General features: G+C 51.5%; 1 protein-coding gene across 5 annotated transcripts in view; it reads right to left on the minus strand.

The window, feature by feature from the left end:
* Positions 1 to 11,144, minus strand: part of DGCR8 (DGCR8 microprocessor complex subunit) — a 39,966-nt gene extending 28,822 nt beyond the window's left edge. For 2 of the 5 annotated variants that reach the window (XM_053586950.1, XM_053586947.1), the window contains exons 1-7: positions 10,997 to 11,143; positions 5,510 to 6,505; positions 4,906 to 5,065; positions 2,102 to 2,244; positions 1,654 to 1,936; positions 402 to 599; positions 61 to 162 (exon numbers count right to left, since the gene is read on the minus strand). In XM_053586950.1, the coding sequence (XP_053442925.1) occupies positions 61 to 162; positions 402 to 599; positions 1,654 to 1,936; positions 2,102 to 2,244; positions 4,906 to 5,065; positions 5,510 to 6,229 (1,606 nt within the window). In that variant the 5' untranslated portion in view covers positions 6,230 to 6,505; positions 10,997 to 11,143. Of the gene's footprint in view, positions 1 to 60; positions 163 to 401; positions 600 to 1,653; positions 1,937 to 2,101; positions 2,245 to 4,905; positions 5,066 to 5,509; positions 6,506 to 10,416; positions 10,725 to 10,996 lie in introns of those variants that run through there. The other 3 variants (XR_008379378.1, XM_053586948.1, XM_053586949.1) reach the window with 3 other exon arrangements.
* Positions 11,145 to 17,228: the final 6,084 nt, after the last annotated feature.

The raw sequence follows: 17,228 nt of genomic DNA on the forward strand, positions 1-17,228 counted from the left end.
AGCCTGATGGGAGATACGTGTGGGATTCTTTAGGACTGAAATGGGGGAGGTCAAACTTACCGCATTCAAAGAAATTATACACAGGGCGGACCTTGAGGACACGCTGCATGTACTCATGCAGGATGCAGACCTCGGACTTCCCATTGGGGTTGATGACAAATTCTGTGACAAGAAGGACCATCTCAGCAGCAGTGTGAGGTGCTGCTGCCAGGAGCACTGGGGGACCTGGCAGCATCTCACCACTGAGTCGCTAACTGGGGGCTCACTACTAGGGGTGTGGCAGCCTTCTGCGTTCATTGGATAAACATAAGCTCTGAATGAAATGCAACTTGTAAAACACCTTGACTAAGAAATAACAGCACAGCCAGCTGTCAGTGTTAACATGCAGACACCCAATTCACCTTTCTTTGTGGGTGCATCCTGCACTGATAAAGTGATGAGCTTCTGATTGGCTGGCAGGATGGGCCTCTCGGACTCGGCCTGTTTCCGCTTCATTTCTCTGTTGAACTGACGCCGTTCAGCCCAAGTCCTGAATTTTTTCACAGTAACTTGCTCAAAGTCAAAACGCTTCTCCAGGTAGTTCCGAAACTCCTCAAGATCTGTCCAGGATTACCAGAGAATCCAATTACTAAGCTTCCAATGTAGGAGTCACACCCCTGCCACCTATTGCAGAGGACAGGGACAAGCCACCCAGCAAATAGGCCACCTGACACTATTTCCTTTTCCCTGTCCCTTCAGAGGGCAAAGAAAGCAAAGAATCAGGTCCCTCACTATGCCAGCTCAAATTATTCTCGCAGGTCACATATAAACAAAGTTCTGGAATATCTTTTTACTTTATTTGTGGCAAAAACATGAATATAAAAATGAAAAGAAAAAAAGTTTAGAAAAAAAATCAGATGGCCTTCAGAACTTTCTCCCTGTATCAGAACAAGTAGCTGACTGCCAAACCTCCACACTCAGTAACACACCCAGCCAGCTCCCCTGGACCTTTGCATTTGTCCCATCACTGCGGAAAACACCTCCTCATCCTCAGAAACAGCCCCTGTACCACCTGGCTTTTCTAGGGCACCTCATGACCAACTTGTGGGACTGACTGGGCAGCAGTACACAGACAAGCAACACATAGCAAGTGCTCTCTGCAGTGATCCCATCAGGGGCTGAAAATAATCTGCCACCACTAGAGAGATGGCTGAGACTGAATGGGTAGAATTAAGCTAAAAGACACCGGCGAGAGCCTAAGAAACACCAGAACATAACCTCAAAAGCAGTAAGAGGAATTAAGAGGCACTGTTCACAGACTGGGGGGTCAGACTACAGAGGCTCACTCTGAGCTCATCAGCATGTTAAGCAAGGCCCCCCCGAGCAAATCCCACCAAGAAAGCAAAGGCCGTAGGAAGATCACAGAAGTGACCAGACAAGGAAAGCCCAGTGGGCAGCGCCGGCAGCCACCTCCCTGAGCAGCCTCTCGCAGGAGGTGGGGGAGACAGGATTTCCTGGCGAGAGAACAGGCTTGGCACCTTCCTCACAGAGACACAGGAGCCAGGTGACGGCCTTTAGCAGGAGGCGCGAGACCCCAGGGAGGGTGTGGACGCAGTCACACTCCCACAGACGTCTCCCAGGCAGCAAGAAGAGAGAGCTCCTCTGGAAACTTACCAACCGATTCATCTTTGCACACCTCGACTTTGGCCTTCACCTGCCCCAAGGCCCCGGGGGCCGCCTCGGTCCCTAATGGGTCCTTCTCATCTGGGGGCCCCGAGTCAGCGCCCATGGAGTCAGGATCGTCTAGGGGAAACTCCAGCTCTGCAGATTGGCTCAAGGGCTTGGCAGGGGACACCTCCCCGCTGGGGGTGACCTCACTGCTCTGCTCCCGCTCCTCATTGTCCTTCATTTTCTTATAATGCAGACAGGGGATACTACTCAGAGGAGGGTCGTGCTTCTGTAGACAGTGAAAACGCAACACAGATTACAAGGACAGCCCCAGAAGCCTAAACATCTGATGCCTTTTACCAGCCTCTGCCTGGCTACAGTGCAATGTGTGTGGACGTGCACGGTTCGCTCTGAAAACTTACAAGCCTAAAGTCACAACTGATGCCTCCCCTACCCGTATGCTTCCCGTTCCCAAGAAGTATGGCCTGGACCAGGTGACCACCCGAGACTCTCTGTGTAGGTACACGGGGACTCCGGAGTTATGGAATGTCATGATCCACCCATCAGGCAGCGGCTCCGTCGGGGGGCGGCCACGACCTGCACAGAAGAGAACATCCTGCAGTCACTTTACACACTTATAATGCTGCCAGGCCCTCCTGTAGGTGGGGCTGCTCCAAGTTTGAGTACTTGTTTATCTGTGTCTTCCAAGAGAATCTAAGCTCCTGTCCACCTCTGCCCCCAGGGCACAGGACAGAATGTGGCCCAAGGTGGAAACTAACAGCATCAACCACATGAAGGAGCACTGAACAGGGCTGTGTGAGACACCAGTCCCCAGCGCCTGCCTCTGCAGCTGGTGGGTGCCTCTCCTACCTGCTTGGCTGTGGCCAGAGGTACACCAGAGGCTGGGAGAGCTTTGCTGATAAACCACATTTTCAGCTGTTGCTCCCACTGACCAAGTGAAACGTCTTTATTGTAACTGAGCTGCATACTTCACCAGCATACAGAACACTACTGCAAATTAGTAAGTCTCCAAATGGTTTTTAGCACAGTCCTCCCAACTCCTTCCTTGCTTTACCAGCAGTCATGAGAGAGAGGTTTAAGACTATTATCCACTCAACACCTGCCTCTGAAAGAACTATTGCTGGGAAAAACATAAGACAAAGATTTAACTAAAACTTAAATTTTCTTACAGATACAGGAAACAAATTAAAAACTTAGAAACAGCACTCTGGGAGGCCAAGGCAACTAGACTGCTTGAGCTCACAAGTCTGAGACCAACCTGAGCAAAAGCGAGACCCTCATCTCTACTAAAAACAGAAAAACTGAGGCAAGAGGATTGCTTGAGCCTGAGTTTGAGGTTGCTGTGAGCTGTGATGCCACAGCACTCTACCCAGGGCAACAGCTTGAGACTGTCTCAAAATAAAAAAAAAAAAATTAAAATTTAGAAACAAAAGAAAAGAAAAAAAAAAAACAAGTGAAACCTAAAAAAATACATTGTGGAGAACAAGGTGCCAATGACTCTCAGGAAAAGCAGCAGCACATGCCAGCTCGGTCACTGGCTTGCAGCCCTCAATCTGGGCCTGACACCAACAAGTAGACCCGTGTCAGGTGACAGCCCCAGAAAGGGAGTGCCACAGGTCAGGTGTGCACACATATCGTATGGTCTCTCCACAGGGCCTCCAGCCAAAATGGAGCTGCTTCAGCAAATAAACCAGGTTTGGGCTAAGGAAGCAGAAGCAGCCAATGGAATACAGAGCCAAGATAGGACACAGGTCCACCCAGGCTGCTCCCTTTGGGACACAAAGTTGGCCTGTCCCCCATAAGAGTGCTCACGCAGCTGTCTGTGAGCGTCCGGTAGGCAGGCCAGGCCTGGCCTGGTGCTGACCTGCTGGCTGCATAGGATGGACATGGCTTTACCTGGGCAAAGGGGGCATGCTGAAACCGAGGGAGGGCAGGAAGCTACTCTTCCAAAGGCACCAAGGCAAGTTGCCCCTCTCCTTCCTCCAGAAACTATAATAGTCCCAGGCTCCTCAGGTCCAAGACCACCTATCTCGACATGCCTCCCACTCAACTACATGTGATGACTGGTGCTGCTAGCTCATCCATCAGTAGCCCAGGTAGTGGATCACCCGCACCCGCCCCCACCCCATCGCACCTTGCTACCTTCTGCACCCTGGCCCCCAGATGAAGGTCTCACCTATCTGCCCGAGTCCTGGTGTGTGTCGTCAGACTCTCTATGGAGCCCAACACGTCTACTGGGATACTTACAGGTGCCTCTAGGCCACCAAGCCTGACTCCTCCCACCCCTGCACAGCACTGAAGACAGACCCTCATGAAGCTACCCTGGGAAGCTCCCAGCTGCTCTTCCACTGTCCCCAAATTGAGTGTAGGTCCCAACGCCTGCACCACCAAAGCACCTCCCCCTCTTAAGGAGCTTCCAACCTGTCCACCTAAAAGGGCAGGTGCTATGCTTCCCAGCAATAACGGATAATGCCCACCTGCTGCTGGTGGCTTCTGTGAGGCTTGGTATAAAACAACAACCCGGTCCATGACCTTCCTGAGCACCCACCTCTGGTCTTGGCCTCCACACCCTCTGGCTAGGACTACAGACACCTGCTGCCATGCCTGGCTTATTTTTCTTCATTTTATGTAGAGATGGGTCTGCCTGTGCTGCCCAGGCTGGTTTCAAACTCCTGACCTCAAAAAACCTTCCTGCCTGCCACACCTTCTGGGGGCAAGACATAATTCTAAGAGGGACTTTACCTAACAAATGCAATCAGTGTAACCTGGCTTATTGTACCCTCAATGAATCCCCAACAATAAAAAAAAATAAAATTTTAAAAAATTAAAAAATCCTCCTGCCTGAGCCTCTCACAGTATTGGAATTATAGGCTTTAGCCACTGCGCCAACCAGAGCCTTTTGGCTAAGAAAGCACTGCCCTTCTGCTGCCTGGATGTGCCACTGCTCCTGCCTGCCCACTCACTTTTTTTTTTTTTTTTTTTGTAGAGACAGAGTCTCAGTTTATGGCCCTCGGTAGAGTGCCGTGGCATCACACAGCTCACAGCAACCTCCAACTCCTGGGCTTAAGCGATTCTCTTGCCTCAGCCTCCCGAGTAGCTGGGACTACAGGCACCCGCCACAACGCCCAGCTATTTTTTGGTTGCAGTTCAGCCAGGGCCGGGTTTGAACCCGCCACCCTCGGTATATGGGGCTGGGGCCTTACCGACTGAGCCACAGGCGCCACCCTGCCCACTCACTTTTGAGCACAGTTTTAATCTTGGTCATCATCGGCTGCACGCTCGTTTCTCCATCAGAGGGATGGTCACTATCTCCTCCATATTTTTCCTCTGTTCGCCTCTTTTTGGGAGCACAGAGACCTTCTTCCAGCAGAGCATCCACGTCATTGTCAAAGTCATCCTGCAAAACATGCTGTTCAGACCCCACAGCCCTGGCGCCCACACTCCAGGCAGGTTCAGCCACAGTGATGAGCAGACACAAAGGGGTGCTCTCAAGGGGCCTAGGTGTGCCCTCAGGGCACGTGGCCATCTGAAAAACAAGCAGGTGAGACTATGAGCGACGCCCACACGCCTGGTCCAGGTGCACGCCACCAAGGAGCACTCCTGAGCAGCACCTGCCCACTCAGGTTGGACAGAGGGCACAAGGCCAACCCATCAACCAAACGTTTCGATAAAAAACCTTTAAAAATCTGGACTCCTTATCATCTTTCTCTTCTCCATGTAACACTATTCTACCTCATAAGGCCTTTCATTGTTTAAACTTCCCTGCTTTCAAAAGATACCGCAATCTCCAAACCCCTCTGGGATTGCTAAGAGCCCACCAAAGGAGGGGTCACCAACATACCTCATAGGAGAAATTCAAGGCCTCTTCGTCCACTCTGTCTCTTTGAACGATTGCTTTAGCCGTGAACCCGCCTGCTCCTTCTTCATCTAGCTCCAAATTGTCAGTAAAATCTTCTAACTCATCGAGCACTGCATACTCCACTCTCTTTTCCTGATCCAGCTCATTCTCCTCATCCTTCTTATCAGCACTCTCACCCCCTATGGCTACCCCATTACCAACACTCCCGCCAAAGGGACAAGCATGCACGTCCCCACTGACAGGACTAAGGAGCAGACTACATTCTGCCCGCATGTCACGCTCCACTCCTGTGTACAGCACCTTCCTGTCCTTACTCCTGCAGCTCTCAGTAAAGCTCACACTAATCTTTACATCCTTAAGCAACTTAAGATCAGGGGAGAACTTCCGGACCGCAGGTGCGTGCCGGGCGGTGCGCGGGCTGTGGCCACTACAGTTCGGGTCTATGAGGAGGCGGCCCTTAGAGAAGGATCCTTTGGAGAGAAGAGAAGCTCCGTAGAAGTTGAAGGGGTCCTCGGCAGGGGGTTCGGACTGTCCATCACCACCAGAGCCAACGTCCATTACCTCTGCACCACTGGACGTTTGCAGGGGAGGTGGTGGAGACTGCTCACGGGGCAGCGCTTGGAAGGGGCGAGCTCGGCTCTCCATCACCGCTTCTCCTGTGGGCCCATGCAGGAGCAGAGAGGGGCTCTCATCTGTCTCCATATTAAAAGCGCTTAAGACTACTTTAAAGACCAGAGTTTTACAAGCCCTCACATAAATCTACACAGCTAACATGCACAAGTCCGCCGAGACCCGGGCGCGTCCTGCCGCGCTGCACGCTGGCGGCTTAGTCAAGCTGGCCACATTGCTCTTTTCATTAATGTAGACAGCTTTTAGAACCACTGCCTCAATTATTGGAAATCACAATGCACTCAGCTTAAGTGACTGGCGACTAAACGAGTCTGTCTTCATGCCACAGTGGCACCTTTCTTCTTCCACCTGCAAAGAAATTTAAAAATATCATCACAAAATGACAGAAACCTTCCACTTCCCTGGTACCGAGTCAAAGTCGAGTGCTATTAACAGCACAGTGAAAGCTTAGAATAACATGCCTGAGTGAGCCTTTCAGGCGTCAGAACAAACTGGCCTCACTTTCTTCCTGTAGACCCTAAAGTATAATTTAAGTCCAAAGTTTAATGTTTAATTAATTGTCCACTTTAATTCCTACTGCAGAAGCACAAAAATAATATAATCTTAAGGCTCAAAAAGGATTAAAAAAATGTACACTGAACTGCAGCACAGCACTCCCCTAGCCCAGTCTAACAGTAAACCAGCATGCGGGGAGGGCACCCTTTCTGGAACACACAGAAGGTTGGCAGCCTCTCTTAAGCCATCAGGGACAGCAATCCACTCACCTGCAAGGGCTGGGTCAGTCAGAGGGTGAGCACCAGGCCCTCAGCTCAGCTCTGCAGCACTAGGGCCTCAGAGACATGGCCAGGTGCCTGCCGCCCAGGCCCCAGGGCTCTCCTGGGCCTACAAGGTAGCATGTGGACAGGGACAATGAGGCAGCGTGCCGAGGTCAGCAGAGGTGATGGCATAGTTGCTCCCGGTGGAGAAAAGGGTAGGTGGCTGTGGGGAAGGGACCCTGCCCTGGGTTTGGGGAGATCTACAGGGGCCAACTATAGGCAAGGCACAGAGTCCTGGTCTGCCTACAGCCTGGCTCCATGCGGGACAATAGGAGCCACCGAGGGCTAAGCAACTTTGGGGCTAGAATTAGATCCCTGTTTGAGAAAAGAGTGACTACCCTGTCAGGCAGAGGATGTCTTCCACACCAGAGGACAAAGGTGTGAAAGAACTGACAACAGGGTTGAAAATATGAAGAATAGTGTCACAACTGACCACACCTATTGACCCAGCAGAGGTTAGGAGCAGAGAAAAGAGGGGCCTGAGATGAGTTAGGCTTCTCCCCTGGAGGCACACACAGACTCCAGCATCTAGGTAGGAGCCTGGAGAGTCCGTCTGATGTGCTGAGGCCATAGCTTAGAAGCCGTAACTGCTCCAGACAGGAAAGGCCAGAAGGCATCATCAAGGAGGTAGCTGCAAAGCCCACAGGAGGAAGCTGCCTGGGGGTTAAGGACACAACTCTAGAAAGCCTCACCACAGTGAACAAGGCGGGCCAGCAGACAGGGTGGCCAGAAAACCCAGGGGCCCGTGTCAGAACAGAAGCACATGCAGACGGACACATGCACATGCCCACTCCCACAGCGTGCAGAGGCACTGGGCACACAGGCCCACAGCATGTGACAGCCTTAGCAGGTACAGGGACATAACTTATACTCCAGAGACTCCCAGAAGTAAAAGGAGACAGCAGACATCCCATGTCTGCAAAGTGTGCAGTGAAGGGACAGAGCATGGTGGCTGTACTTTGAAGGGACTACAACACAAAAACCTGAGAATGCTTTAGACTTCATCCATACACTTAAGTCTGCGTGGCTGACAATGTGCTCAGAGGGAGCCACTACATGAACAGAGGCAGGGTCCTCAGGGCCTGGACGTGTGGGCAGGGCAACGAGCACTGCACTATTACTCTATTTCTAGGTTCTAAGATGTCCTAACACTTTTTAACTCAATGGGAATTGGAGACAATACCACCCTGAAGGCATGTCCATCAAATCTGCTCCATGTCAAGGGAGCAGCAGAACTAAGAACAGCCTGAAAAGTGCAAAAGTAGACACTAAGGAGGCTGCAGCTGGCAGCCAGGTGGGTGTGAGCAGCATCCAGTGGGGTGAGGCCAGTCTCCTGGCAGCCAGAGAGACCACTTCAGAGAAGGAACACACAGGTCAGCATGCCCAATGCCACAGAGACCCTAGTGAGTCAATCTGTGATTCTAGGGGGAGAAGAGGCTACAGTGAAGACATGAGGAGGTGGGAAGACTGCAGGCCAGGACGGGGTGGGAAAAGCTGCCACCATGTACAGGGCTCAGAAGCAGCCAGCACAGGAGTACCACATAAAGATGAAAACTGCCCAAGGGCAGCTGCCTTGATCCCAGGCAGAGCAGGGGGTTCCGGAACCAGGAAAGGGGAGTGCATTCCTGGGAAAAACAGGAAACCTGCCCAGCCTAAGCTCAGTGGTGGGAGGTTTGGGGCAATCCCCTTAGTCTGTAAGCTTTCTCCATCTATTCAACAAGGCCCACTGACCACCTTCCGTGTGGCACACACACAAACTAGACACAAGAAAGGCAAAACTCCTACCCCGCAAAGCTCACATTTGGTGGGAAAGATGGACAAGTGACAACTAAGCAAAGCCTGTGCTGGGTCACACGCTGAGAAGTATTTAGGCTAAGACAGGAAAGACTGAGGAAGGGGAGGCAGTTCAGAAAGGGGGCTCAGGGAAGGCCTCACAGCCAGTACCCACCTGAAGGCAGAGTGAGTGAGGTGAGCGGCAAGGCTGGGAGAAAGGGATGTTCCAGATAACAATGAGGGCAGGAGTATGATGTGGGAGGCTGGAGTGGCATGCTGAGGGGCCATGACAGTGGGCCAAGTCAGTGAGGACAAGCAGGACAGGGCTAGGCACCCCAGGCTGCTGCTAGGACTCTGGCTCCTATAATTCAGAGAGATGGGATACTGGACAGGAGGATCCAAGCAGGGACATCTCATGATCCAAGGACAGCTGTGGCAACCCACCTTCAGCCAGGCACTGTTCTAAGCGCTGCGAGTATTATAACTCACCCAGTTCTCACACAGGACTATGAGAGGCCAGGTGAAGCCCAGAAAGGTTAAACCACTTGCTCAAGGTCACACTGCTAGAAATGGTGCTGCTACCTTATTCCCAAGGCAAACTGGATTGAGTCTACCCTGCCTCAGGTTTACACCACCTCACAGTTGAATCACCACGTGTCCAGAAAAACTACAGATGCATGGACAGGGCTGGGAGTGGGGATCAGGGTGACAATAAAGAGAATTAGAGGTTCACCTGATAGCTTAGACCAGGATGTTAGGTAGTTGATAGAAACAGAAGGTGAGCTGACAAGGGCAAGGGTTGTATAAAGGCACAAGAAAGAGGAATTGAGGGGACTTGAGAAAGGCATGAGAAGAGTTTTGGTGTGCATCAAGAATGGAGTTTGGCTACCTGGCAACAGAATGACACAGGAGACATGGAAGAGGCAAGCCCAAACACCAGGCTGGAGCTCAGGAGGAAAGCCAGGCTGGAGATGGAGACCTGGGAGACAAGTTGGCACTACAGCCAGGAGGCTGGACAAGATCACCACCAAGCATGGTACTAAGGAGAGATAAAGAATCTCATTTCCCACCCAAGGTCATGGTAGAACTACCAAATAATCCCTGGGATGTGCTCCGCACACAAGGCCTGGCAGTGAAAGGTCCAAAGGGGGCCCTCCTACCTTAACACTGCTCCAGCTGATTGGACAATGTGGGTACAAAGCTTGCCCTTCCAAGTGGATTGTAAGCCAGCAGCAGACCCACAGCCGGCTCCCTAGACCCCCAGCACCAGGTAAAACCCCAAACTCGGACAGCACCCTTCCTTGGAGTCCACTTGCTGTGCTGGCACCAAGGCACCATGGTGATGGTCCAGCGCTGTGCATGCTGCCTTAGGTCAAGCCTCTGTGCTGCAGCCTCCCACCCAACTCAGCGGCAGGATGACCTCATCCGTCCCTTTTGTCATCCTCCAACGGGCCTCACATCCTGTGCTCACAGAAGGCACTCAGCACCTCATCCTGGCCATTCACTCCGTGTCAGGGATGGCCTGCCACAGGGTTGGCGGCCCCTCCCACAGCTGGGAGTGCAGTCTACCCAAGCCAGTGTTTGGCCTGGAACAGCGAACAGCCCTGGACCGGACTGTCGTGCAGTAACAAGGGACATGCAGGCATGCAAAACGGCAAATCGGATTCCTACCAGGAGCAACCCAAGTCCATCTGATGATACTTGACAGGAATCGCTGTCAACAGGTTGCCACCTTCCATTTATTTATACCAGGCTCACTGTTATAATAAAACCATATCCCAAATATCTATGCGACGCTCAAGCCGGGAGCGTCTGGCGGAGAAAAAGTCTTAGGAGACTTCTCAGATTCCCAAACTGTGATAAAGCCGGCAGGGTCTTGGGCGAGCACAATCCCTGTCCACACCTTTCCCGCCTGAAAGCTTCGGACACCCGGGGCGAGCGGCCTCTTTGCCCAGTCGGACAGCGACGCGCTTTGGCGACGCCTGGGCCCGGGCCGGGCCCGCCCCCCGGCCCCGGCCCCGGCCACGGAGGGCCCCAGCCCGCGCTCTTGGGAGCCCGGCGGCCATGTTGCCTCACAAAGGCTGGACTCCGCGTGGCCCAGCCCGCCTCGCACCCCCGCCCCGCCCCGCCCCGCTCCAAGCCCGGGCCCAAGGCCTCGGTGCGGGAGAGGGAGGCGGGAGGCAAGGGTTCGTCCTCACGCAGGCCGCAGCGCCCGCCCGCCCGCGGGGCGCCCCTTGCGCCCCGCACCTACCTGCGGCGCCCGCGGCCTGCCCGAGCCGCCCGCAGCCAGCCCCAGCACTGAGATCCTCACCGCCCGGCCGCCGCCGCCATCAGGAAAGACTGCCCGGGCTCTCCGGTCGGCGGGACCCGCCTGCCGCGCCGGGCGAGCGGAGGGCGGGCCTTGGCGGCGCGCGGCCAATCTCGGCGCGCGGCCGCCCCGCATTGGGGGAGCCGCCGAGCGGGCTGTGGAGGCCGCCAATAGGCGGCGCGTGGAGAGCGTGTCTGCAAAGCGCGGCCCAATGGCGCGGCCGCGCGGGCGGGACCAGGCGCCCAGGAGCCCAGGCCGCGGTCGCGCTAACGGTCGCTGCCCGGGCGGGGCTCTCCGGGCGGAGGACGGCGGCGCGGAGAGCGCAGGATGCCGGGAGCAGGGTAGCGCGGGAAGCGCGGGGAGCGCCGGGAAGGCGGAGCGCGGGGCGTGGAGCCGCCGCGGGCCCGCCCGCCGTGTAGACCCCGCGCGCAAGCAGAGGTGCGCTCGCGGGCTCCGGAAAAGACCCAGTTGGAAGTACTAGCTTATCAGCCATGACGGTCACAAAAGCCCGGAGCACGCCCGGCTGGCGCTTGTCTGTTGCTGGTGCTGAATCGGCAGCCTCGGAGAAGGGGGCGTGCAGTGGGAAAGGTGCGGCTCCTCGGCAGACCAGCTTTCCAATCAGTTCGTGCGGAAGGAAAGGCGGAAACGAAGTCACCCGTCAGGCAGCTACCTCAGGAACAGCTGCTGCAGACAAAAATCGTGGGTGCCAAAAATAGTGGGCGAAAATACTAGAAATGCATTTTGTTTTCTCTTTTTACGGAGTTGCAAAGTTTCTTCTCCAAGATAGTTCTTAATTGCAGAGGGAAAATAGTTTTGCAAGTGAGAAGGCACACTGGGAGACACCAGCTTGAATAAACGATCTCGGTCACCGGGCAAGTGTAAAGGCACCTGCTGGGGGGTTAGGAGGGAGGCACTTGGAATATGTGGATTACCGTGGATGTTAATTACGCTTCAGTACAAGTGGGAAAAAGCACCAGTAGAGGACGTATTGTGGGCCTCAAGAGGAAGACGTAGTTCACTTGTGGGTATTTCCACCCAAGAGAACTTAAACGAAGAAGGATCAAAGGAGACGGTGTGCACCCGTGGTCCCAGCTCCTTGGGAGGCTGAGGCAGGACGATTGCTTGAGTTTGAAGCCACAGTGACCTTATGATGGTGCCATTGCACTCCAGCCAGGCTGACAATGGAAGACCCTGTCTCAGAAAAAAAAAAAAATACTAGCACTCTGGGAGGCAGAGGTGGAAGAATCACTTCAGCTCCAGAGTTTGACACCAGTCTGAGCAAGAGCAAGACTTCCCTCTCTACCACAAATACAAAAACTACCCATGCGTGGTGGTGGGCAACTGTAGCCCCAGCTATTCAGAGGCTGAGCCAAGAGAATCACTTGAACCCAGGAGTTTGAGGTTGCTATGAGCTATCATGTCACTGCACTCTACCCAGGGTGACAAAATGAGACTGTCTTTAAAAAAAAAAAACCGGGCGGCCCCATATACCGAGGGTGGCGGGTTCAAACCCGGCCCCGGCCGAACTGCAACAAAAAAAATAGCCGGACGTTGTGGCGGGTGCCCGTAGTCCCAGCTACTTGGGAGGCTGAGGCAGGAGAATCGCTTAGGCCCAGGAGTTGGAGGTTGCTGTAAGCTGTGTGATGCCAGGGCACTCTACCGAGGGCCATAAAGTGAAACTCTTATCTCTACAAAAAAAAAAAAAAAACCAAAAAAATGTGCCATCCAGTGCTTTTTAAATTTGTGGCAATCATTCAAGTCAGAGACAGACTGAGGAGCCCTCTTTGTTTAAAGGAGACATAACTAATTGCAAGGTGGAATCCACCCCTCTAGGCTCATAAAAGCAGGACCATTGGTAAAATTCAAATAAGGTTTGCAGATTAGTTAATAGTGTTCTATTGACAATAGATTCTTTGCTAGGCCAAATTTATAAATTCCAGGTTTAGGCCAGGCGTGGTATCTCCCACCTGTAATCCCAGCTATGCAGGAGACTGAGGCTGGAGGATCACTTGTGCTGGGAGTTCTGAAACCAACCTGGACAACATAGTGAGACCCCCATGTCTACAAAAATTAAAAAAATTAGGCATGGTGGTACCTGCAGTCTCAGCTACTTGGGGGGCTGAGGAGGTAGGATCCATTGGGCCCAGGAGTTCAGGATTTAAAGGAGTTGTCATAGGCCTAGATGACAGTGAGATCCTGTCTCAAAAAGAAAAATCCAGGCTGGGTGTCTGTAGCTCAGTGGTTAGGGCACCAGCCACATGCTCCAGGGCTGGTGGGTTCAACCCTGACCCAGAGCCTGCTAAACCAAAAAAAATGGTGGAGCATTGTGGTTGGTGCCTGCAGTTCCAGCTACTAGGGGGGCTGAGGCAAGAGAATCCCTTATGCCCAAAAGTTTGAGGTTGCTATGAGCTATGATGCCACAGCACTCTACTAAGAGTGACAAAGTAAGACTCTTGTCTCAAAAAAAAAAAATCCAGTTTTAGCAAATTGCCCACAGACCCAACTATGATCACACTCCCTATCTGATCAGATTCCTCTGCCATCCCCCAGGTGATCACAAATCTTGTTAGGTCAGTTTAGCCAGGGTCCCCCTTCACCCGATAGCTCCTTGTTCACTTTCCATGTGCTGCCTTACACATTGCTCTGTGGCTCTGTGCCTTGCTGTTATTACAATTGGGTCCAATTTCTTTCTCCACTGCAAGACCCTGTTGCAGTGGTCCCTATACCTATGGCAATGGCCCTGAATGAAGTCTTTTTTTTTTTACTGTACTTTAACAAGTTAATAATATTGAATAATTTTTTTCTTTAAAAGTTGTGGTACTACAACTGAGGATCTGATTCATCATGGGACCTTTGGGCCTGTCACCAAAGCCCCTCAATGTGTATCTTTGTGGCCTCTGTCCTCTCTCCTGACTGGTTGGTTGTGAGATCCATTGTTGAGTCAGACTATCCATTGCTCCAGATAAACTTTTGTTTATCCACTTTTGTTCAAGCTGGTAAGGACATTTTGATTTTGAGAAGCTGGGTTAGAGTCCTAGGATTCTTTTGAAAGATACCTCTTGGACTAAAAGGTTGTCTTGGCTCCCTGTTCTCGGTGGGGATGATTCCCTGACTCCCTGGGCTGGAAGTCTGTACTTCCTGGCTTACTGTGAGGCTTCTCTGTTTTGTTGAATCCTGCTTTTCCCAGGGGAACTTCTCTGTCACTTGAATCATCTCTTCTTGAACCCTTCAGACTATATGCTCTGCCAACTCTGCCCACCTCCTCACTGGCATGAGCTTGCCCACTAGTTCCCTTGAATCCTGAGATACATCTCCCTTCAAACTCTTACATCCTCCATTCTCTGTCCCCTCTACCACAACCTCTCCCTCCCTTCTTGCCCCTCAGTCACTAGAACTTTAGGACACATAAGCTTTCGTGGGACTTAGGAGCCGTGCCTTAGTCTGTTTTCTGTTGCTTGTAACAGAATACCTAAAATTGTATAATTTATAAGAAGTTTGTCTCTCACAGTGAAAAGGTTGAGAAACCCAAGGTCAAGAGGGCACATCTCGTTAGAGCCGCCTTTTTGGAGCAATCCTCTTGCCTCAGCCTCCCAAGTAGCTGGGACTACAGGCACCTGCCACAATGCCCAATTTTTATTTTATTTTTTTTTTTAGAGATAGGGTCTCACTCTAAAGCCTCACTTTAGAGGCTGGTCTCAAACTCCTGAGCTCAAGCAATCCACCCGCCTGCCTCAGCCTTCCAGAATATTGGGATTACCAGCCTGAGCCACCACACTGGGCCTGTCTGAAGACTCTTAAGTAACACAGGACAGGACAACACGTGGTGGAGAGGCTGAACGTGCCAATGTGCTGGCTCAGATCTTTCTTCCTCTTCCAAACTTCCAGTTCCCCTCCCATGATAACCCATTAATTCATTAATGGATGGGCAGAGCCCTTGTGAATCAATCAGCTCTTAAAGACACCACCTTTCTTTTTTTTTTGTTTTGGAGACAAGAGTCTCAGTATGTTGGGCAGCACCTATGGCTCAGTGAGTAGGGTGCCAGCCCCATATACAGAGGGTGGCAGGTTCAAAACCGGCCCTGGCCAAACTACAACAAAAAGGTGTTGTGGTGGGCGCCTGTAGTCCCAGCTACTCGGGAGGCTGGGGCAGGAGAATCGCCTAGGCCCAAGAACTGGAGGTTGCTGTGAGCTGTGATGACACAGCACTCTACTGAGGGCAACAAAGTGAGACTCTGTCTCTTAAAAAAAAAAAAAAAAAGGCTCGGTTCCTGTACCTCAAGCAGCTAAGGCACCAGCCACATACACCTGAGCTGGCGGGTTCAAATCCAGCCCAGGCCCACCAAACAACAATGACAACTACAACCAAAAAATACCTGGATGTTGTGGCGGGCACCTGTAGTCCCAGCTACTTGGGAGGCTAAGGCAGGAGAATCACTTAAGCCCAAGAGTTGGAGGTTGCTGTGAATTGTGATGCTATGGCACTCTACTGAGGGCGACATAGTGGGACTCCATCTCAAAAAAAAAAAGAATTTGTTCTCCTTACAACAGGATACAATTGAGGAAATGTTGGTTATATTACCAAGGCTTTGAATGGAATTACATATTTTCAGATATGACCAGACAACTTTAGAAACTAAGGTTGACTTCACAAAGTAAAAAAAGCCCCTTAATTAAAAAAAAAAAATAGCCGGGCGTTGTGGCGGGCACCTGTAGTCCCAGCTACTCGGGAGGCTGAGGCAAGAGAATCGCTTAAGCCCAGGAGTTGGAGGTTGCTGTGAGCTGTGTGATGCCATGGCACTCTACATAGGGCCATAAAATGAGACTCTGTCTCTACAAAATAAAAAAAAAAAGCCAGGTACTTTGAATACATGGGTTCATGGCTGCCTTACCAAGTGAGTAAGGAATGTCACTTCTTGTCAGGCCCAGGAACCTCAGGATATTTGGGGGATCTTGAAAAGAAAGGAAGTCATGGCTCGGCACCTGTGGCTCAAGCGGCTAAGGCGCCAGCCATGTACACCTGAGCTGGCAGGTTCAAATCCAGCCCATGCCTGCCAAACAACAATGACAGCTGCAACCAAAAAATAGCTGGGGGTGGCACCTGTGGCTCAAAGGAGTAGGGTGTCTGCCCCATACGCTGGAGGTGATGGGTTCAAACCCAGCCCCGGCCAAAAACTGCAAAGAAAAATAAAAAATAGCTGGGCATTGTGGCGGGCACCTATAGTCCCAGCTACTTGGGAGGCGGAGGCAGGAGACTTGCTTGAGCCCAGGAGTTAGAGGTTGCTGTTAGCTGTGATGCCCTGGCACTCTACCCAGGGTGACAGCTTGAGACTCTGTCTCAAAAAAAAAAAAAAAAGGAAGTCATCAAACCTATAGGTATTGCAGGCAAAGTATGATGGGAAGGCCTGGTTTTGTTTCCCTGTCTGGAGAGGCTTTTAAAATCCTATCTGAGATTCCTTACTACACTTCATCTTAGCCAAAAGCAATGAGATTCCTATTTTTATTTTTAATTTTTTTAGGCAAGCATGAAACAAAGTTTATTGAAGAAGAGAAAGATAGGCTTACAGAGTAAGAAAATTTACAGAGCAGGATACATTCAAACGTGCCTCCATTGCCAAGGCAAGTAGGCAAAGAGGCCAGAGATTCCTCAGCAAGATCTTCCATCTGACCCTGTAATCCCATTACTAGGTGTTTACCCAGAAGAAAAAAATCATTTTGCCATAAGGACACTCACATTAGAATGTTTATCATAGCTCAATTCACAATCGCCAAGATGTAGAATCAACCAAATCCACCCATGACAGGATTAACAAACTGTGGTACATGTATACGTAGAATACTATTCAGCCATAAAAAGATGGAGACTTTACATCTTTTGTATTAACCTGGATGAAGTTGAAGGACATTCTCCTTAATAAAGTATCACAAGAATGGAAAAGCAAGTATCCAATGTGCTCAATACTAATATGCAACTACATACCCACACAAGAGAAAAACATAACTGTATCCAAATCCGGGGGAGGAAGGAGGGAGTCTGGTGTGCTCCCACCTAATGGGCACAATATGGGGGTACATGGCACACCTCCTAGGCGGAGGGATCAACTACAACTTGGATTCTACCTAACAAATGCAAACAATGTAACCTAATTGTTTGTACCCTTATATCAATCTGAAATTT

The sequence above is a fragment of the Nycticebus coucang genome, chromosome 4 (genome assembly GCF_027406575.1).
Source record: "Nycticebus coucang isolate mNycCou1 chromosome 4, mNycCou1.pri, whole genome shotgun sequence".
Classification (NCBI taxonomy): domain Eukaryota; kingdom Metazoa; phylum Chordata; class Mammalia; order Primates; family Lorisidae; genus Nycticebus; species Nycticebus coucang.